This window comes from Martes martes (assembly GCF_963455335.1).
Source record: "Martes martes genome assembly, chromosome: 18".
NCBI classification, from domain to species: Eukaryota; Metazoa; Chordata; class Mammalia; order Carnivora; family Mustelidae; genus Martes; species Martes martes.
In genome coordinates this window covers 34217695-34233663 of record NC_137906.1, presented here as the reverse complement: position 1 = coordinate 34233663, position 15969 = coordinate 34217695, and the positions used below count along the sequence as shown (strand labels likewise).

The 15969-nt window shown below is 52.7% G+C and overlaps 1 protein-coding gene across 2 annotated transcripts in view; it reads left to right on the top strand.

Annotated features, from left to right (window-relative positions):
* ABAT (4-aminobutyrate aminotransferase) overlaps window positions 1–15969 on the top strand; it is a 94122-nt gene that overhangs the window by 54538 nt on the left and 23615 nt on the right. For both annotated transcript variants that reach the window (XM_080830003.1, XM_080830002.1), the window contains exons 3-9: window positions 237–334; window positions 1989–2018; window positions 3391–3508; window positions 6932–6981; window positions 12842–12922; window positions 13743–13835; window positions 14350–14412. In XM_080830003.1, coding sequence (XP_080686129.1) covers window positions 237–334; window positions 1989–2018; window positions 3391–3508; window positions 6932–6981; window positions 12842–12922; window positions 13743–13835; window positions 14350–14412 — 533 coding nt within the window. The remainder of the gene's footprint in view (window positions 1–236; window positions 335–1988; window positions 2019–3390; window positions 3509–6931; window positions 6982–12841; window positions 12923–13742; window positions 13836–14349; window positions 14413–15969) is intronic.

Sequence of the window (15969 nt, the reverse complement as noted above, 5' to 3'; positions counted from 1 at the left end):
CAGGAGCACACCTGTTTGCCTGCAGCCCCACTAGCACTGCGCTTTCCCATCTGGTGGAGTCTGCCGTGTTTTTGTGGCACCCGGGTCTGGCCAAACTCCGTATTCAGGGGTGGCCTGGCTAGGATGGGGTGGAGGTCCTGGCCCTGTATCTGTTGGGGACACTGGGCACCTGTTAGGGCAGAATTCTCATTATACGCATTGTTACCAGGGATTCTCATCATCTTTGTTTACTGCAGGCTCCAGACACATCAGTCAGGCCGCGGCCAAAGTTGACGTCGAATTTGATTATGATGGGCCCCTGATGAAGACCGAAGTCCCAGGGCCTCGCTCTCGGGTGAGCTGAGCACACTTGAGTGCTGTTCTTAGGAACGGAATGAAAGGCGTCCACGAGGCAAGAACACAGTGACGCTTGGAGACCTGTGTTCTTAGCTGCTTTCAGAGAGCTTACCGCTAGATCCGGGACACTAAACTAGCCCATCCTGCCGTTACAAGTGGAGGAGGCCTTCTCAGAGGAGATGTGTCCGTTGTCTGTTGTCACAGTAATGCTGTGTAACAATCACAGGACCCCCGTAGCAGACAGATGGCTTATGCATCTGGGGTTAACAGGGAGTTAGCTAGGCAGCTCTGTGGAGCCCATCTACATGCCTGAGGGATGACTGGCCACTGGTTGATCTAGGCTGAGCTTGTCTTAGTCACCGCAGTGACTCGGCTCTGCTCCATGTGTCTCTCTCATCCTCCAGCAAGCGGGGCTGGGCTCGTCCTCATGGCAATGGCAGAGGAGAGCGCGTAATGGGTCTCTTTAAGATCTAGGCTCCACGGTGGTCTACTACCTGATTCTCTTGGCCAAAGGAGGTCAGATGGCTTGCTTTGAGTCCAGAGTGAAGGTCTGGGGCAGAGCATCCAGCCGAGGTGGAAGAACATGGCAATGCTCGATGGCACAGGGCAGGGACAGCAAAGGCCCTTGATCTTGACCTTGAAGGATAAAAAGGAAGAGTTCACCAGAGGAGTGTGTTATTCTGTTGTAGACAAGGGGAATGGAGCGTGGAGAGGTGTGCAGGGAGACAGGACGTGGCCTGTGAGACACACTGCGTTGCTCCAAATCCCTGGGGTAGATGTTACTGTGTGAGACGGAAGAGGCACAAGATGAGTCTGATGAGGGAGGGTTGCGCCTCTCCTCAAAGATGCTACACAACCTGCATAGTACACATTCCAGGGGGTGGGGTGGAGTTTCATTTCACAGTGGCGAAATACCTGGGATGATTTTTTTATATGCTTGTGATTAATATTAGTTTCTATTGTTATGTGGAAGTAAATAATTTCATGACACTACTTGCTTGGTTGATTCTACGTTGGATTATTTTTAGACATTAAATCTGTGTAGTAGTAAAGCAATTAGTTCCCAATTCACAATTTATAATTCCCAGTTTCTATATAGACTTGGACAAGTGGTTTTTGGAGTGTTCCCATTATAATGACACATGGTTCTTTGATCTGCAAGTTTATGTTTTCAGTTGGTTTTATTTTTTCGAACAGGGTGTTAAAGCCTCTTTTTCCCTAGTGGAAAGGGAACCAGGGTGCCTGTGTGCCTCAGTCCCTTGAGCATTCGACTCTTGAGCTCGGCTCAGGACTTGATCTCAAGGTCACTGGCTGTGGACCCTACTTTAAAGAAAAGGAATCTATGCTTTTACAAGCACTATTACATAAACACCTTTAGCTTAAACATTTTTGTGAAATATTTTATTGTACTTTTACCCTTCCAAGTTTCTAAATCTCTGTTGCACTGGTAATGTAACTGGCAGGAATGGTTTCTGCCAACTATTTATATGAAGCAATTTTTAAATAATTATAATATTGCTAACTAATTAACTATGAAGTTATTGGCGTAAGGGTGAGGGGAAAGCCCCAAGACTTGGGAAGACATGAAAGACTTGAAACTTCTTTAGCAAGAGTGTGTCCTTGCCCTAACGCTTTGCTCTTCTTGCCTGCAGGAGTTAATGAAACAGCTGAATATAATTCAGGTAAGTGAGCATGAGCTGACATTCCCTCCACTCCTCCTCTGTTATGACTTCACTGAGGGACACAAACCTTAGGCTGTGCCAGCTCTTTAAAAAAAAAAAAAAAAGCAAATGTCTTTGTTCTAAACCTGCCCACCCCCCCCGCACCGAAATTTCCCTTATGATTTCTTTTTTTGACTCATTTATTATTTATGTGTTATTTAGTTTCCACATTTTGGGGAACTCCCCAAATTTCTTTCTGTTACTGATGTCCAATTTCATTCTTTTGTGAATGGGAAACACGCTTTGTGTGATTTCAGTCCTTTTAAATTCTACTGAGGCTTTTGTGTGGTCTGTCCTGGGAAATGTTCCGCGTGCACTTAAGGAGAGTTTGTGCTCTACCACTGTGGGGTGGAACGTTTCGTAAGTGTTTGTGGGATCTGTTGCTTCGGAGCATTGTTCAGGTCTTACTTCCTTGTTAATCTTCTACCCGGTGGTTCTGTCCACTATTGAAAGCCAACTATTAGAGCGGCAGCTCTGCTCTTATATTTTTCTTCAGTTATGCCCATTTTTGCTTTGTGTACTTTGGGGCTCTGTTATCAGGTACTTACATGTTTATAATTGTATCTTTTTAGTGGACTTCACCCCTAGAAACATTTTTGTTTGTTTTACAGTTGACTTTGCCCGATTAATATAAAGCATTTCTGTGTTCTTAGGATTGCTGCTAAGAATCATGTATCTTTTTCCATCCTTTTACCTACAACCTATTTGTATTCTTGAACTGAAAGTATGTCTCATGGAGACAGCATCTTTTTATCCAGTCTGATAGTTTCTGATTTTTTGTTTGGGTTGTTTAATGCACAGTTAATCTTATTATTGATATTCTTATATCTTCCATTTTACTCCTTGTTCTCTATATGTCTCTCATATATATATATATATATATGCGCACACACATATATATATATACACACGCACATACACATACACACACACACATATATATGTATATATATATACATTTTTTTTTTTGCTTTAAGCGAGTATCTTTTAGTGGGCCACTTTCATTTCTTTCATAATTACTACACATTTTTTAGTTTTCCTCATGGTTGCTCTAAGGCTTACCATCATCCTAACATCAGAATCTTCTTCCGATTTATTTCTGAACCTTTTGTTGTTGTGATATATAAAATACATACAGAAAAATTCATAAAATACAAATTTCAGCTTAGTAAACTGCTATAAAGCAAGCCATACATGTAAGCACCCACAGATACCCTCTGTGTGACCATAGAATGGGCAGGACATGGTTTACTTCACCAGTTCAAGTTCACCCCGAAAGATGGAGAATCTAGGAGAATGCAGTGACCCTGAATCAGTCTCTGCTTTCCCCAAGAATGCAGAGGCTGTGCACTTTTTCTGCAATTATGAGGAGAGCCGAGGCAATTACCTGGTCGATGTGGATGGCAACCGGATGCTGGACCTGTACTCCCAGATTTCCTCTGTCCCCATAGGTAAGAGCTGGGAAATCTGCCCTCATATGGGGGTACCTTCTCTCTCGTTAGTCATGGTGGTCCAGACTTTAATGCTCCTTCCAGTACCCACATCCCTGTGTGCTGCCAGACACTTCCCTTAAGGGCAGAGAAAAGCAGCAAGTCATTAGTAGGGGTTCTGTTATAGGAACTTTATGTATCTTTTCTTCTCTCATCGACTCTTCCTTGAAACCCCACAGGGTGAGTAGGTATGAACACCCCCATTTTGTAGATAGATAAGCAAAGCTCAGAGAGGTGACGTGGCTTGCAGAGGAAGCATGGCCAAAACGTGGACCCAGGTCTGTGGGACCCTAGCCTTTAATGTCAGCTGCCTTAGGGTAGGTCTCGTAGAAGAGTCTGAGGCAGGGGTTCTGTGCAAGTTGCTTTTCACGGGCACACTCTTGGGAGACAGGGGAGACAAGGAAAGGCTAAGAAGGATGAGGTCTCAGCCAGAGACTAGCCATAGCCTGATCCCACAGGGGGCTCTGGGGTATGGCTTGCACCCCAGAGTGGGTCTCAGACAGCATCAAGGAGGCTGGCCTTTTTGGACCCCAGTGCCAGTTAGTCATTGCCTCTCAGTTGCCATCAGGAAGGACATGGCTCATCTCTTGGGCAAAGGACCAAGGGCAGTTTTCTAGAGAAAGAGATGACTGGAGCTGTGACCGGCCCCCCACAGGCAGCTGGGAGAGGGGTGGCCTGCCCAGTCAAGGTGAGCAGTGGGGTCACCAGTAGCATGTGCCTCACCACGCTTACCTCCGGGACATGCAGAGCGTGGCTCACTGCTGGAGGAGGTTGTGGAGGACAGTGGGATGGGTAGGGCTGACTCAGACATGCGGTCACTGCTGCATTCAGTGGTCTGTGGGCTGAGCATCTCATCTAGTGAAGCCTGTCCCTTCGTGCACGATGCCAGTCCCTATTTATTTCCCATTAAGATGCAATTAGACAGTAAGGTGACTCATTCCTTTTGGGAAGCCCGTCATTCAGACACACTGGCCTCTGAAGACATTTCGGGTTCTTTGATTTACACAACGCCGTCCACATTCCGGGTTGGAGTGAAAGGGCCAGGTCTGGAGTTCTTAGGGTCAGATCCTACCTCTACCGTGTAACTACCAGAGGCCGCAGGCCCTTCTCTTCCCAGCTAACTCCCTGTCCTCCCGCCCCCAGAGTCCCCAGGCCTCCCTCAGTTCTCATCCCCAGGCAGCCAACAAATATGTAGGGGTGTGGGGCATCAGGCCAGCAGAAGTTGAGAAAGCACAGGGAGTCCTGACAGGTCTTCTCTGGGCACCTTTCCCCCCCTCTCTGTAGTCTTTGAGATGACTTTTTCTAACTGGTAACTGCTGAGAGTTTGCCATAGGCCTGGCATATTACACACCTTACACACTATCCCATTAGACCTCCACCACAGTCCTGTGACTGCCGGTCTTACGACGTCACCTCCAGCTTACCCATGGGGGCCGGGTTTCAAGACGTCACAGAATTTGTCCCGCATGTCCAGGGAGTCCAAGGGTTTGAAGCAAAGGCCCTCTGCCTCCTAAGCTTACTGGTGGGATGGCAGCCTCACAGACGGCTGCCCGGTCCTGCCCTGGCCTGCAGGGCAGAGTCCCACAGCGTTAAAACCCCAGGTGTGGATTTCTCCGATCAGAGGAACCAGCTTTGCTCTCGTCCGTCTCTCCCTCTGAAGTCGATGAGACAAGCCGCATCTGTGGTTTAATAAGATTTTCCTGAACTGGCTTATCTACTGAGGCAGCAAAGTCATAAACACCCAGGCAGCGTGATAAAGGACCAGAGCCAAAAGACCTCTGGCTAAAATGCAGTTGGAAAAACCCCACAGAGTGTTCTTTCCTTGAGTAACGAGCACCCTGCAGCCTTGGGCCCAACACGCCTGCAAGTTGGGTGAGAGGGCAGGGAGGCTGCTCACAGCTCTGTCCCCTTGGGCCCCCAGATCACCACCCCCAACACACACACACCAGCCCACCCTCCTCCAAGCGGGTGGTGAAACCACAAGGCTCTTCAGGTCCGTTCACTCTGATGCTGCAGAGGAGAACGTCTCCCCAGGGTGGCACCAGGGGCTCACCACCCCTCTGAACTTGCTAGCCTCCCGCGGAGCCCAGCGGGCCCCAGGCCCTGAGCCTTGGGCAGACCTCTCCCCACAGTGGTGCTAGTCTCCCTTCCAAGTGAGTGCATTTAAGGGCTCCTGGCTGGCTCAGCCTGTGGAGCATGGGACCCTCGATCTCAGGGTTGAAGGTTCAAGCCCCACGTTGGGTGTAGAGATTACTTAAAAAAAAAATAAAATCTTAAAAAATTAAAAAAAAAAGTGCATTTAAACTAAAAATGAATTGTCTTAACAAAAATAGGTACAAGGTATGCATGGTAAAAATTCCGATAGTTGGAGACCAGGAATTTCCTTCCAGGGTCTGTTTCCTGTGCCAAGATCCACTGCCTGGTCTCTCTCTCCTGAGACAGTGCTGGGCTCCCGCCTATGTCGCTGGATCTCCATGTCATTCATTCGTTCAACTACTCTCTACTGAGGGCAGCACTTGGCGACTGCCTCGGAGGGGCTTCCTATCTGGTCTTCTGACCTCTGAGGCTCCCACAGACTTGGCCTTCCTGTGGGAGTCATTGCCAGGATTGGGAACGATGAACAGAAACCGGAAGTACAGGCCTTGAACCCGGGACACTCGGGCTCTATGATAAAAGACCCCCCTGCCTGAGCATCCGCTGTGCACGGCGGGCTTTCTGTTCGTTATGGCCCCTGATGGATGTCGGGAGACACCGGAGCGTCACAGTTAAGATGCGCGTGCGTTGCTCATTGTACGCGTGTGTAGGGCAAATTCATAGAAGACCAGTTGCTGAGTCTAGGGGTATCCTAGGCCCTATCCTGCAACCTCAGGCTCAGCTTGGATGGTCGATGCAGTGAAACTCTGGGACGCAGCCTGCATGAAGGAGTAGGGGGCGTGGGTCATGAGGTACAGGCCTCACCATTCGCTTGCTCAGTCCCTGCGCAAATGTGTGTTGTGACTGGACCCCAGTGGCCCTGGGGAGGAAGGTGAGCACCGCATCTGCAGTTTGTCACACTGGCCTGGGGGACCACTCCCAGCCCTGGTCCTGAATTGGGCCTTAACCTTGCATTCATTGTCCCATCTGTGTGACTAGCCCCGTAGGGCTCAGACCCGAGCCTCAGGATCAGCTAGAGAATTTGGAAAGATCTCTGGCAGCAGCCCAAGTGATCCTGAGCCCAGAGATCTGGGTGGGCCCCAGGAATGGATCTTGTCTGCCAGGGACAACAAGGCCCTTTGTGAAGGGAGTGGCAGGTTGGAAAGGAAGTGGGGGCGGCTGTGGGCAGGGGGGACTCTGGCCACCATGCAGGCCTCTAACCAGGACTCTAACTGTGCCCTCTCTCCCCAGGCTACAGCCACCCTGCTCTCCTGAAGCTGATCCAACAACCTCAAAACGCGGTGAGTCCCCGGTTATGCAGTGTCATGGTGATCTTGAGTGTCATTGGGCAGCCTTCCTTTGGAAACAGCCCATTCATTCATTCATTCATTCCACAAATATTTGTTGAGCACATACTGTACGCTAGGCACCTGGAATGCCTTGGTGAGCGAAACCACAGAGCCCCGCTCCCACATAAGCGTTGGACTGCGTCCCTATTAAGTGCCACAGAACGAGGCAAACAGTACTGTGTCGGCACGAAACAATGATGCTGGCAATAGTGGTTGACATTTCTCAAGTGTGAAATGTGGGCCAAACACTGCGTTCAGCACTTCACAGCTGCAGTGTGGACGAGTCTATGAGGTAGAGCCCGCTGTCATCCCCATCCTACAGATGAGGACACTGAGGCACAGAGAGGTTAAGTATTTGTCCAAGGTTGCATAGCTGGAGGAGGTGCTGGGAAAAAAAATCCACAGGCCCTGGGCTTTTCAGGGATTGAGGGGCCGTGGGTCAGGGAAGTCTTCCAGGGAAGTGACTGAAGGAGAAGCAGTGCCTCCAGGGCCCCCGAGGGGGAAGGGGGTGGGAGGGAGAGCAGCTATAAGGACAAGGAGTGAAAGAGGACAGGCGGCCAGAGCCCAGCCGCAGGGACCTGACAGCATGCAGACTTAGGAACCACGCAGGCCGGATGTCAGTCTCAGCACCGGTGCCGGCTGGAGAGGTGCTTCTCTGCCGGGAGGCTGTCCTGGGCACCGTAGGACATTCAGAGACACTGCTGGCCTCCCCACTCCATGCCAGGAGCATCCCTGTCTTCAGTTGTGAGAACCAAACGTGCCCACAGACACTGCCGCCTGGGCTCCGGTGGGTAGAGGCGCCCCAGATTACTTTCCTAATTGTTCCTGCCGTGGTGCGATGAGAATGCCACCACGTTGCCTATTGCTGCTGCGGCCAATTACCACCAGCTTCAAGGCTGACAACAACACCTGTGTATAGTGGCACAGACTTCGTGGGCCTGGGATCTGGTGGGCTCAGCTGAGCCCTCTGTGCAGGGCCTCGAAAAGCAGACATCAGCTCTTAGCTGGAGGTTGGGGGGCAGGATCTGCTTTTACGCTCCTTCAGGTTGTTGGTACCTCATTCTTGTGGTTTCCGTGCGGTCCTTCCGTCCTCAACCCAGCCATGGCCGGGCCAGTTCTCTCTGCTTGCCTTCTGTTTCTGCTCTTAACAAAGGGCTCACGTGGTTGCAGTCAGCCTGCCCAGAAAATCCAGAATGATCTCCCTATCTAAGCAGATTCAGAACCTTAATCGTACCTGCAAAATCCCTTTTGTGCATGATGCCTTCCCGCTGCGGGATGGGAGGAGGGTGTGGTATCGTCTTGGAGGCTAAGGTAGCACCTACGATACCCCTGCCCTATGCTCCCCTGTACTGTGCAAACGTCTGTGCTTTCCTCGTGCCCGGGGGAGGAGGTTTCCCACCCCTGCTGAGTACACGTGACTTGCACCTGGCCCCCGCAGCATGCCCCCGGCCGGGCGCTGTCCCCTCCCGTCTAACGGCACAGGTGGGCTTCTCCCACCCTGTACGGCCACGTACGTGGGGTCTTGCAGTGTGTGTCTTTATCGTGCCTGACTTGTTTCCCTCCAAGTCCGGCTGCGGGTTCGTCCTTGTGTGTAGCCACAGGTCGGCCGTGTCCAGGACTTTATCGCCTTCCCCCGTGTGCGTCCACTGCAATGAACAGGCCCGTCCTACGGCTGCTGGGCCATTGGATCGTTCCCTCTGAAGAAGCCGGGGAACACTGGAGCACGCGTGCCTTGCGGCCGGCCACCGCTGGCTGGCCGTGCTGCCGGCCCGTCCCTCCCAACAGTGGCGTGCGAGTTCCGGTCGCTCCACGTCCTCACCCACACCCGGTGTCCCTGCGGGGCTTTCGTTCTGCTCAGTGACACGGGGAGTGTGACTTCCAAAGAGAGATGTAAGCCAGGCAGAGGAGGAGGGGCAGACAGGCACGTTGGGAACCGACCCCCAGGGCTTGAAGTCTTGTCTCTTTTAACCCAGCGTTGAAGGTAACAGGAAGGAAGGGCATGTCCCCCCTTAGACATGGCTCTGCGCCGCAGGCAGGGGCTCCAGGACACGTCCACCCCTGCTTGTCGCCAAGCTCCGGGGCCCCTGGAGCGGAAATGGGCGGCCCCTGAAGGTGCCTGGCAGGCCCGTTTGGGAGGCTCCATGGGGATGTTTACATTCAAAGCCTGGCTTTGTTTCGAAACGTTGTGCAGATCCCAGATGCCTCGGCAGTTGGTGCTGAAAAAAATGTGTCAACAAACATGTCACACACATTTGCGGTGTCAGCTGCCTCCGGAGGCAGAATCATCCCTGAAAACACGTGATTTCACGTGCCCTGCCCCCACCCATCTCTGCCGGGAACCCGGGAGACTTGGCCTCATCCTCCCTTCCTGCTGCGCGCTTCTTGCCTCTCACCCCTCCCCCTGTCAGGACCAGCCCCGGCCGTGCATGTCCCGGGCAGCCCCTCTCCACCGGCCCCCCCACCCCAGCAGGCCCACACTCACCTCCTCCACGCTGTGCCCTGCACTGAACTCTTTCCCGTACCCCCTGCCTCTGGGCTGCACCCCAGTTCCCCTCCTTCAGATGCAAAGCCCTTGGTGGTCTGACTCCTGCTTCTTTAGCCTTATTTCTTGACTTTCGTTCAATCATCAGTTACTGATTGAATCCCTCCTGCATGCTGGGCGCTGTTCTGGGTGCGGGTGAGGTCCCGGTCTGCGTCCGTCTGGACGTCAGTCTGTGCTGACACTGTCCTGCAGAAGTCTGGGTTCAGCCAAGGGAAAGGAGCCCCCGGCACAGTCTTAGAGAAGTGGCAACTGCCATCGGCTCAGTCAGGGTGGGGGAGCAGGGGGAACACCTGGGGCACCAGGGTAGGGGGCCACTGGCTGGCATGCTGGGTCTTCAAGTTCTTGGCTGCAGATGCACTCAGCTGGTGATTATGCTCCTTTGCCGTTCAAGGGCAGGTTCTTGGCAGGTCGTTGAAGTCCTACGAAGGAGCCAATCCACCCTTTTGTACCCTAACCACATCACCCTCAAATTCCAGTATCATGACTTCATGTGGCAGCAGAAAACAAAGCCGTGGCCCCTGGATCCGCTTTCTGGGTTCCGGTTCCAACTTCTATGGCACCAGGGCCATGGTCAGTGCACAGTCATTGCCCTGAGTAGCGGGAGCGGCCTCACGTCCGCCACACTTGGGAGCACTGAGTTGCTCAGCGCAGACACATCCCTCCGCCGTGACCCCCGGGCCTGTCTGCCTGACCGGTCATCTCGACTGAGCTGCTGCCGCATTGCACGCTCAGCGGTCTCACTGGCCCCTTGCAGGCACCAAGGGAGGAGTCCCTGTTCGGGCGGAGAAGGACTCTGAAGACCAGAGAGGTTTAGCCTGTGCCTCAGGTCGCACAGCCACTTAAACCAAAGCCCATTCTGTTCACACCGCACTTTACGGCGGCTGAGTCTGGCAGTAAGGTTCTAGAAACCTATCCTCATTTGATTCTGCTACCCCGTGTCCCAGATAATCTTCTGTTCTTAATGTCACGCTTTGTTGAACAAGAACACCACCCCCACATCCTCCCTGGTCCCAGATAGGCAGTCAAGCTGCCAGCCAGCGCGGCTGTCCCCTCCGTGAGCCGCTCCTCCGACTAAGAGCCATGGCAGCTCGCCTCAACCCTGATCTCACGATGTGCTTGATTTCTTAGGAGCCCCATGAACAGCTCAGAGCTAAAAGAAGATGCCCCTCCAGGGGCATTACAGGCCAGCCCACGTCTCTGGGTTGCGCCATGCAAACTTGTATCCTGTATTAACATTTTTGGGTGGAGTCTGCCTGCAGTGTCGGGCAAAGGATGGACGCCTGATCTGAGTCGTGCTTCTGCCCCTTCCTGTCTGTGTGATTTGCATCAGGTTGCTTGACCCCTCTGGTCCTCAGTTTCCCCAACACTACAGTGAGGAGGGTTAGCATCCCCCGCTACTTGCCCTAGACTCACCCATGTGGTCACAAAGCAGAAGAAATAACAGGAAAAAAAATAATAACAGAATCTGCCCCTATTTCTGGCAGTCCAAGCTGAATCCCGAGGCCACCAGGAGGCCTCCCTCTCCAGCGATGGCGCCATGTGGATTTGCGCTGAGATTATGGCACTGATGATGTCTGAGAGAGAGGAACCTGAGCAGTCCCCAGGCCCCGTCATTCCCCCTGCTTTTAACTAGGCGATGTGACAGCAGACTAGCTTCAGATGTGCAGACGAGGTGGAGACAGCTCTCACCTGCCTTTCACCGCGTTCTCCCAGTGCCAACACCTCCCTCCCTCCCCGCAGCACCACATCAAACGAAGAAATTAACACGGGCACGTTACGTAGTGCAGACCCCGTTCAGAGTCCTCCGCTTTCCCCAATAATGTCCCTATTTTGCTTCCAGGATCCCATCCAGGACGCCACATTGCACTTAGCCCAATCCCTTTTTAAAACCACCTTTTTAAATCCTCCTGGCACCTCCTGGCAACCTCGAGGTTTCCCCATTGTGCAGGCCCTCCCTGGACCCTTCCCGACCCCTGCCCAGGGCACTCTGGACTTCCGGGGGGAGAGGGCTCTAGGCTTCCTCCATCCAAGCACACAGCCTCATCCCGCATGGTCGAAACTTCTCCCATGGTCGGCGTCTTTCCAGAATTAAATGCTCTCCTTTATCCTCACTTTAAAGCAAGTCTCTGCAGACCAGCCTGTGGGGAGATTTGGGACCCTTGCCCTGGCACGTGCCTCCAACCCCGTTGCGTGGCAGCTAGTGGGCACACCTGTGTTTCGGAGCCATCAGGCGGGGAGGGGCTGGTTCTCTTAAAGAAGGCAGCCCCCTGAGTGTGGGACTGTCCCTTAGGCCAGAAGCTGTTTTAAGAGAATTTAAAAGTGCAGACACAGGACACTTTGGTGCCCAGATACTTCCCCAGCCCATGTGCAGCCTGTCCCACCCCAGCCCCTGGTAACCGCGTGCCACTGTGTATCCCCCTGATTTTGCCTTTTCCAGAATGTCCTATGGAGGGGACCATGTGGTGCGTACCTCCCTGATTCTGGGATCTCTTGCTCAACACGGTCACTTTGAGACTCTTCTATGTCCCTCCGTGTTAGGGCGCGTGTCGGTAGATGGTTCCTTCTAGGGCTGAGCGGATTCCCATGGCGTGCAGGTATCACTTGACTTTCCCTACCGCAGCCAAGGGACGTGTGGGTCCTTTCCAGGTTTTAGCAAATAAACATAAGAGCCACCGAACACATTCACGTACGCTCATGTCCTCGTGTGGATGTGCGCTTTCGTTTCACTTAGGTAACTACCTAGGAGAGGAGCTGCTGGCTGATGGCGCGTGTGTGTTTTCAGCATTGTAGGAAAGGGCCATGCTGCCTCCGAAGGTGGCTGCATCCGGGTACCTTCCCACCAGCTGTGAATGAGGGTCCTAGTGGCTCTGCACCCTTGCCCAGTACTCGCTAGCGTCCACTGTTTTTTAGCCATGATGATGGGTGGGTTTTAAAAATCATAATGATAGTTAATTATAAAATTATAAAATTGTGACTTAATTATAATTCACAGGAAGTTAGCAAAAAACAGTACGCAGTGTACCTCCTCCCGGCTTCCCCCAATGGTAGCATCTTCTAGAACTACAGTGCAATATTACAACCAGGAAATATGACGGTATCTTTTTACACCTAGAGCAATCCTAGTGGATTTCTCCAGAAGTGGGCCGTTCCCGGCACCTAGCGAACACCGATCCAAACACACCCACTGTGAGAAGCTCTCAGTTGGTCTTTGGTCGGCGGGGAGCGGGGTCAGGGCTGAGAAGTCACTGGCTGTCTCCCGCCTTTTTGCAGAGCACATTCATCAACAGACCTGCCCTTGGAATCCTTCCTCCGGAGAACTTTGTGGAGAAGCTGCGGGAGTCCTTGCTCTCGGTGAGTTCTCGGGAACTGCCCACCCCTGCTGGGACCTGCCTCTGCCTTCCAGGCCCCCTGGGGGGCAGTTCCATCTCTTTCAGGGGGTACCAGCTGCGGGAGGAAAGAATCGAGAGCCACCCCTTTGAGGATGGGGTGTGCCTACTTCAGTCCTGCTCTTCTGCTGGTTTTTTTCATGAGCAGCATTTCTGACTTTCCTTTTAAACGAAAGAAGGGATCCCTTGTATGCCTGAAAAAGGAAGCAGGGAAAATTAATAATTGTTCAGAGTTTTGCGTGTTATTCACCCCCCCCCGACATTTCAGTTTTAGTAGTTACAATTAAAGTCATTCTTTTTTTTTTTTTAAGATTTTATTTATTTATTTGACACAGAGAGAGAGAGAGATCACAAGCAGGCAGAGAGAGAGGGGGAAGCAGGCTCCCCACTGAGCAGAGAGCCCGATGCGGGGCTTGATCCCAGGACCCTAAGATCATGACCTGAGCCGAAGGCAGAGGCTTAACCTACTGAGCTACCCAGGCGCCCCAATTAAAGTCATTCTGAACCTCAGCTTCCCACTTATAATATGTGGGCATCTAAGGGGATGGCGGGTGCACTGGGCAGGATGGTCTGGGCTTTTCTTTGTGGCTTTTTCCTTCCTGCCCTCCAGCTTCCAGGCTTTCCTGTTCCCTTTCTCCCAGTCCTGCTAAGCTTGGGACGTTCCTGGATCCCTCCCAGCACCCCAGAGCCCCCAGTGCCCAGCGTGGGCCCCTATGGAGGCTCAGCACCAGCTAGGGCCAGTGGGAATCATGGAGCCAAGGCCACAACTGTTTCTTTCCCTGCAGGTGGCTCCCAAAGGCATGTCCCAGCTTATCACCATGTCCTGCGGCTCCTGCTCCAACGAAAATGCCTTTAAGACAATCTTCATGTGGTACCGGGTGAGGTTTGGGGCATGAGCATTTGCACGCGCATGCATGCACACACACGCGTGCACACACAGGCTCCCCAGTCTCCAGCCACACACTCACCCCTTGTCCATCTGTGCTTCCCACCTGGCCGGAGTACTGACCGCCAGTGCCCACGGTTAAAATCCGGAGAGGGCCTCTGCCTGGACAGGGCTTCCCAAGCATCCCACGGGGGGTCGGAGGGTGGGGTGGGAAGACCCAGCTTACCCGATGTCACTACGCCGGTTTTCCTTGGCATCACATACCCCATCTCAGCAGCTCTCCGTCGTTGCTGACAGCACAGTGACACTCCTGTGTGTTCCGCCCCTCACGCTGCTGCAAACTCAATGCAGTCTCAAGCGTTAGTGCAGAGGGGGACCAGTCAGCGTGTGTGATCAGCCGGGAGAAAGCCCTTGCTCGGGACCCGAACCGCACATGGGTCTGCGTACAGTGGGGAAGGCCCTCCTTCCCCGGAGAGTCTCTGAGATTGTCTGTTGTGTGTTGTCAGAACAAGGAGAGGGGTCAGACGGGTTTCTCCAAAGAGGAGCTGGAGACGTGCATGATTAACCAGGTGAGCCCAGCGCGCCCTTCTGCCCTGGCCCCTCCAGCTCGTGCGGCTCACAGATCCTGGCCCTCTCAGGGAGGAGGCATCCCACGCAGCTCGGCACCCGTAACAAAATCCCACACACAGACTAGGCAGTTTATACAACAGAGTATGTTCCCACAGTTCAGGAGGCTGGCGTCCAAGGTCAAGGTCGGTTCCATTCCCTGGGCTAGGCCCTCTGCATGGCCTGTGGACGGTGCCTTCTCACTGTGTCCTCACATGTCCAGGAGAGAGCAGGCACTCTGGGATCTCTTCCTCTAAGGGCACCGACCCCATCACCAGGGCCCAGCCCTTTGATCTCATCCGACCCTGATCACCTCCCAAAGGTCCTTCCTCCAAACACCATCACATTTCGGGGGCGGGGGAGTGAGGGTTTCTACATGGATATTTGGGAGGGACACAGACATCACATCCCTACCAAGGGGTTCCCAAGCATTCCCACTCCCTGGTCCATTCCTCTGGTGTCAAGACTGAGTGGCACCCTTCCTGATCGGCACGCATCAGTTTCCCAGGACAGAATTTGACTGTCTGAGGAGCCTTTAATATACTCTCCAGAATCATCCAAAATGTCAGCACAGAGGTACATACAAGGGTGTTCACCCCATTGGAGGTTATAGTCTTGATAGCCAGGAGAGATTGAGAACCAGCTATATATATGGGGAAAGGGAAATGGAACCCCAGTGGTCCACAGAGGTGCCAAGGAGGCCAGTGTCAGAGGTGAGGCGTGAGGCACAGGGAGAAACAGGGGGGTAGATCGCAAGTTCCCAGCCAGCTTCAACCAGAGCAGGCCTGCCCTCCCCCATTCAGTGACTTAGACAGAAGTGTCTGCTGCTCTTACAAAAAAACAAAAAAACAAGAGCCACTGAATTCAATGACCCCCTGCATACATCCACAAGATTCTGCAGAAACAGTCACAAAGGGTTTCTCTCGGCCTGGAGACACACATGCTGTAATTTAGTGAGAACAGTGGAAGGCAAATTGCACAGACCCTGTGCTGTCAACCATGTAAGTAAATACACAGGAGATTACTGGAAGAAATCCCGCTAATATGTTTACAGTGGGTTACCTCTGGGTGGAAAGATTGCTTTTAATTTCTTTTCATGCTTCCTTAAATGTTTCTCCCCTAACCCATCTCTGTCTCTGTGTTCACACAAACCTCCATAAACTTAAGCACTTTCTTTTTCCTTCTGGCGTCTTTAAAAACAGTGGGTCGTACCTCCCCCCCTTCTCACCTGACCCCCATGGACATCCTGCTCTGTCACATTTGTAGGTCCCGTTGCTCATGTTTAGTGGCGGCATCGGGGACAATCAAGGAAAGTGACAGGAAGGGTAGTCCAGAATTTGGGGGATGGGGAAGGAGGGTTGGTGCTCTTCGCCGGGGCTGTCAGGGACCCCGAGGAGATCAGCTAGCCCGAGAAAATGGGATGTGAGCCTCCCAGCAACTCTGGGTCCCTAGCAGTCTGCCTGAAGTAGCTGGAAATGCGTCTGGCCTGCTTGGAAACGAGGCCGCTGTGCCATCCGTGG